This window comes from Phodopus roborovskii, unplaced genomic scaffold (assembly GCF_943737965.1).
Source record: "Phodopus roborovskii unplaced genomic scaffold, PHOROB, whole genome shotgun sequence".
Taxonomy (NCBI): Eukaryota; Metazoa; Chordata; class Mammalia; order Rodentia; family Cricetidae; genus Phodopus; species Phodopus roborovskii.
The window spans coordinates 2177572-2183692 of record NW_026126611.1 but is presented as its reverse complement, the minus strand read 5'-3'; the positions used below and the strand labels follow the sequence as shown (position 1 = coordinate 2183692).

At 52.0% G+C, this 6121-nt stretch overlaps 1 protein-coding gene across 1 annotated transcript; it reads right to left on the bottom strand.

The window, feature by feature from the left end:
- Positions 1–4326: 4326 nt before the first annotated feature.
- Ttll2 (tubulin tyrosine ligase like 2) lies at positions 4327–6121 on the bottom strand. Its single transcript, XM_051206136.1, has 2 exons — positions 6047–6121; positions 4327–5915 (listed from the first exon to the last, which is right to left on the bottom strand). The coding sequence occupies exons 1-2, from the start codon at positions 6119–6121 to the stop codon at positions 4329–4331; spliced, it is 1662 nt and encodes a 553-aa protein (XP_051062093.1). The 3' UTR covers positions 4327–4328.

Genomic DNA, 6121 nt, shown 5'->3' with positions numbered 1-6121 from the left:
GGGAGGTCTCTCCCCAGCTGGCACTCGGCAACCCTTCCAGCCCACCTTCACTGGTGTGGGCTTGAGCCGCAAAGCTTGTCTTCTGACGGATAAGGGGTTCCAAGAATGGGTTTTTTTTTTTTTTTTAATTCTGTGTCCTCTCCCCACACTGCTGCAAATTGAGTAGATGCAAAGAACATTTGCTGCAAGCTATCAGACTGTGCCCAGTAGGTGCCCCCTGGAGGCAGGGGAAAGGAATGGCTGGCCACGGTCCCCCCCCCCCCGCCCCCTTGCCCCAGCTTAGCTTTTGGAGTCAATGATAAGAATTTCCACAGGGCAGGTGCACTTGCCTTCTTGGCGGCAGAGGGTCTGCAAGGTAGGAAACAGATCTCTTTCTGGGCTCATCCTGGGATGCACCAGTCTTTGGAGTAGACAATCAGATGCCATCGCTTCCTTAGATGTCCTGTGCATTCTCCTCTTATATGTCTCTGCAGGGTCTTTACAGCTAGGGTCTGTGTCGCCTCAGCGAGTTGTTAAATCCTCCTTGCCTGTGTAAGCCCGGTACTCCGGAATGCCTTGTCTGGCTGGGCTCTGCACAGGGTTTCAGTTAGGCAACTGATGATGCCCTTTAAATGCTTCTGCAAATTGATGAGGGATGCAAGAAGAAAGGCTCACAGAAGCAAGGCCTCCATAGAGCTGCACGTGTCTTCAGCGAGGGCACACAGCTGCCAGAACTTTCACAGCCACTTTGAGTCCATTCTAAGCGACACCACGGGCCTTGGGCTGCAGAGGATGCAACAGAACTTCACAGAGCTCTGGGCATGTGAGCTGAACAGATTATGTGACTCTCCTTGTCAACCCGACACACAAACATCGCCCCATTAACCTTTCCTTTCTCGTCCATCCCCTAGATCACACATGGTCATCACCATCACAATATAAAAAATTTTTAATCAATTTTAAAAGTCCCAAATTCAAACACTTTAAAATTCAGTCTCTTAAAAAAAAAAAAACAGATATTTTTTTTCTGAAGTCTTTTAAAACCCTATGATCTCCTTTAAAATTAGTCTCTCAACTGCAGGATCTTGTAAAATCAAAAATAAGTTGAATACTCCCTTCAAGAGGGAAGAGCCAGGGGAGAGCCGCCATCTGAACTAAAGAAAACCAAACGGGGTGAATAACTAACTCAATGTCCAATGTCTGGGATCCACTCACAATCTTCTGGACTGCTCCAAAGGACTCAGGTCACTTCCGATCCCACCCCCCATCCCATTCCCCGCCCCATTCCCCACCCCTCTGCCCCCACTCTCCCCACCCACCCCCCTTCACCTCTGGAATACAGCACTAACTCTCAGAAAAACACTTCCCGGAAGATTTCACCTTAACCATGCTGGTCTCTTCTTCATCACCGCTAATTTCTCAGCTCTAGCCGACCAGCATCGAGTATCCCAGTAAGGCAAAGGTTTCACTTGAGCAGTTCTGGTATCTTGTTAATCACAGCTGACTCTTCAGCCCCAGTGAACCAGAACCACCGGACCTTAATTCAAAACAACAAATGGCCCTGACAGAGTCTCTAAACTTCCCTCTGAAACTTCACAAGCCAGGTCCCTGTTATCTTCATCGCTCTCCCTTCCAAGCTCCCACAGAGCAGCAAACCAAGCTCTCAATACTGAGTGGCTTTTCTAGCCCAAAGTTCCAAAGTCCTTCCATATTCCTCCCCCAAACACGGTCAGGTCCGTCACAGCAATCTCTTTTTTCCTTTGTGTTTTTCTAACTAGGTAATTTCAATAGCCCCTGTCTTAGGATTTACTAATCTTTCTCCTACATACATGTTACTAAATTCACCTGTGGGTGTGTTCCTTGGCGTCAGAGCTTCTGTCTAGTTCTTTCCAGTGGCTTCTGTTACAATATTTAGCTTCCAATTTACGCGCTGCTTTCTCAATCCCATCAGTTGACTACGATTTCTTGTGATCTTAGCCTGTTAGACTTTGAGTTTGAAGGAACTAGTGTCTCGCTTCAGCTCTCACACATTGGTTTTAGCCACTTGGTTTCGGGTTAAGTCTGAGTAGATGGAATTGCTTCCAGGTGCAGGGCTCTGTGTGTGTGTGTGTGTGTGTGTGTGTGTGTGCGTGCGTGTGTGTGTGTGTGTGTGTGGTTGGGTCTGGGTCACATGGCTGCTGTTGAGTATGTAGTAGAGATTTCGGTTTGCAGACCTGTCACGAAGGGCTCTGGTGACTCTTGAGTTCTGTTTGGCCACAGGATGGATTGAACTGTCTCCAGGGCCTTGGGCTGTCACTAAAATGAGGGCCATCCTATGACACTGGGTGGGCTTCAGGGTCATGGACAGGCACACAGTCAAGTGGCTCCTGGGCTGACCGCTTTCAGCTAGTCGAGGAGGGCTGAGGCCCATTTACAGAAACACCTAAGACTCCCAGGATAATAAAGTAGGAAGGAACCAGCTGCTCTTCAGCTGGAGAGAGAAGCAGATCTTCCGGACAGAGGCTAGCAAGACTGGGGGGTGTCTCCTGGCAGACCCCTGGGCAGCCAGCAGGGACTGGAGGGAGGCTCCAGGGTCCAGTCCAGCAAACCCAGCCTGGGGCCTGGGTGGTGAGACTCTGTACCGTTCTCTGTGTAGGAGGACTGACCCTGGAACGGCACACAGAGGGGACAGAGGAGTAGAGCCTGTCCCAGAAGCACACAGATGAGTCTCATCCATTGTCTGTGCTGTCAGGAACGGTTCCCAAGACAGGCTGCACCCAACGCAGCCTAGGGCCAAGCCACCCCTGCGGTGAGGTGGGGCTTGCATGCCTGTTGGCGGCAAGGGTCTTCTCTGGGCCCTCCTGTGAGCCGGCTGGCCTTCCGTGGCACCAGCGGGCACATTTCTCATAGGCTGCTGGCAGTGAAGATGGCAGTAGGGCTCATGACCACACAGTGTCTATCCTCTGAGCACGGGGACTTCCCTGTGACTACAACCCTCCTGAGTTGTGGGTCCAGCCATGTCTCGCAAGCTCCCATGTGAATCCCAGGGTCCCTCAGAAGCACTTTATACACAGATGCCTGAAGAATTTTTGTTGGGTGGGTGGGTGGATGTTATAAACGGGGCCTCTTTATTCTGTTACTATGATACACGTAACGCAAGCACATAAGCATCACCCTTGGCACATTCAAGAAGCCACGTGGTTGTCTCAGCTACCTTGTGCTGGGGTGCTTCTATCACCCCGAGGGAACACGAACACCACCCCACCCCACCCCACCGCCCCTCAGCCCTGGGAACTCACTGTCTGTGCCACGCTTCATGTTATGTCAACTTGACAGACTCAAGGAGAGACATCTGTCTGGGCAGCTGTTTGCGCGGGGTCTGATCTGGGATGCAAAATCTATAAACGATTAGGTTTCCTGTAATCCACTGCACTCCTAATGGAGTGTGTGTGTGTGTGTGTGTGTGTGTGTGTGTGTGTGTGCGCGCACGCGCATGTGCACGCACAGCCTGCAGAAGCCCTTCCAGTGCCAGGGTGGCAAGCATGTGTAACCACGTCTGACTTCCTGTGTGGGCGCTGGGGATTAGACGTGAGTTCTCACTGAATCATCTCTTCCAGGACCCCCAAAAATAATTTTTGCAAACAACGACTGATTACAAATAAAAGGTGATCCCTGTCATTTTTGTACTGTTTTACCTAAGAAACCCCTCTAAACATTATAATATTTTTCATGTTTTCCTGTCACGAGGAGCAGATTGTATAACACAGGGAAACGTGTCTCTGAATTAAGAGGTGGCCATTAATATACTTACCGCCAGGCCACCTGAGGAACCTAACCGGGCAGAGTCATGTGACCAGTGTTTGATGGGGCCATCCTAGTGGAGCCACGGTGCTTCGTGACATGTAACAAGGCTGTGTGCTAAAGGCACATGCTAAAGGCTTGCCCTATCGTCTCTTCTGGGGTAGAAATCCCAGCTGTGTGGTGGTGGCTCACGTCATTAATCCCAGTATCCAGGAAGCAGAGGCAGGTCAGATCGCTGAGTTCGTAGGACATGCTGGTCCTCAGAGTGAGCCCCAGGGCAGTCAGGGCTACTCAGAGAAACCCTGTCTCAAAGAATAAGTAAAAAGCCGGGCATTGGTGGTGCACGCCTTTAATCCCAGCACTCGGGAGGCAGAGGCAGAGGCAGGTGGATCTCTATGAGTTCAAGACCAGCCTGGTCTATAAGAGCTAGTTCCAGGACAGGCTCCAAAGCCACAGAGAAACCCTGTCCAAAAATAAATAAATAAATAATATTAAAAAAAAAATAAAAGTAGAGAAAGGGAAGAAAAACAAATCCTTAGTTTTCAAAAGTTTCACCTTACTTCTGGATTTTAGTTTTTACCACTTGAGGGTTGTTTATTCATTAGTTTCTGGAGCTCTTGGATTATTCTCTTGACATTTAATCCATTCCTAGAGGCTCCAAAAGTAGCCTCGTTGAAAGGGAAAATGAGTACAAAGTTACCCGCGCTGTCGTTTGGTGAGGAGCCAGCTTCCGGGAAGACACCCATGGGCCCCTTCATCCTGTGGGGCTGCCACTGAGCTACCGGTGCATACAGGGAGAACACCTTGTGGGGCGCGTGCCAAGCCCTGACCCTTGGCTTGCTTTTGGCTGCATCCCTTGTGACAAGCACACGCTGTCTGTTCATCATTTCTCTAAGCTGGGAGGTCCGTGTGTGCCTAGGGCTCTGTGCAGTGGGGTTGTTTTTACCGCACGCCCTGCTTGCAAACCGTATGAGAAGGGGAAGGGACTCGGGGGCTTTGCGGAGGAGCTCAGGCTGTTTCCCCCCAGCAAAGGAGACCCTGGAGCTCCCAGGGGAGGAAGATCTGCAGCCGCCACCGCCATGCTTTCTGTCTTCGCTTCTTCGGCCATTCAGGTAAATGAGTTCAATAATGTCATGGACAAGGCTTCTCTTCACAGAGACATCCGTGGAACAGTCCAAGGACAAAGCAGGGCTGTAGTTGACTTCTAGAAGCCACGGTTTCAGGTTCTCGTCGATCAGGATGTCAAACCCGAAAAGCTCAAAGCAGTTGTAGGCTTCGGGGATGGACGGCGCCACAGCCAGGACCGTGAGGATCACCAAGTGGTTTATCCTCTGCCACAGCAGCAGATCGTCCACGTCCCAGTTGCGAAGGTACGAGAAGAACCTGCTCAGGGTCCACTTGCAGCCCCCACCCACCACCTCCTTGATCTTCTGATACGAGGCCCCCACTTTGTTGATGCTGCTATTGGTCAGGTGGGCGCAGGAGTCTTGCAAGTTCCCGAGGTCAAACTTCTCCGTGGCGAACCTCACCAGCCCTTCCCGGTACACGTAAATCGTCAAGGGCCTGAAGCCCGTGACGCAGACGTAGATGCGGAGGTCACACTTGTACCTGCCCACCAGCAAAGGGTTGCAGATGTACTTCTGAACCACGTACGCGCTGTTGAAGGCAAGATCCCGGATGTCGCTGAAGACGATTATGCCCCTCCCTCGAGAAAGCTCCGCGGGCTTGCAGATCCAGTACGTGGGCTTGGTGCCCAGCACCTGCTTCTCCTTGAAGTACTCAGCCACGAACTTGGTGTAGTCGCTGGGCATGACGAACGTCAGGGGCGTGAACTCGTAGAGGGACTCGCCGTAGAGCCTTCTCATGTGTGCCAAGTGCCTGGCCAGGCGGTCCTTCCTCGTGAGGGTGGTCGTCCCCGGATGGTGGTTCAGTCTCTGCCAGGGCTTGACGTTGACGTGGTCTGCCATCGGGAAGGAGGATGCCCTCCAGTAGAGATTCCAGTCCTCCACGCCCTGATGCTGCTCGTCGAACTGGTCCCAGCCGCGCTCCAGGAGGACGCTCCGCACAACCCTCGGCGTGCTCTGATCCACTCGGAACACCAGCGGCTTCAAGGCGGCCCCCGCGGCTTCATCATCCACCCTCCTGGGCTTTCTCTTCTAAACGTTGATGGTGCACACAGGGTTAGATGGTATGGTCCCCTCTGTCCCGCCCTCCGGGCTCTCCTGCCTCTGTACCCAGGGCCCCCTTCCAGCTGCCTGCTTCCCAGGCCTGCCATTTCTCTACTTACCCGTATATTATGCCCCTCTAGTGACAGGCTAAAAACGTTTGCAGCCACACCACCCAGACTCTGCAGAGAGCTCAT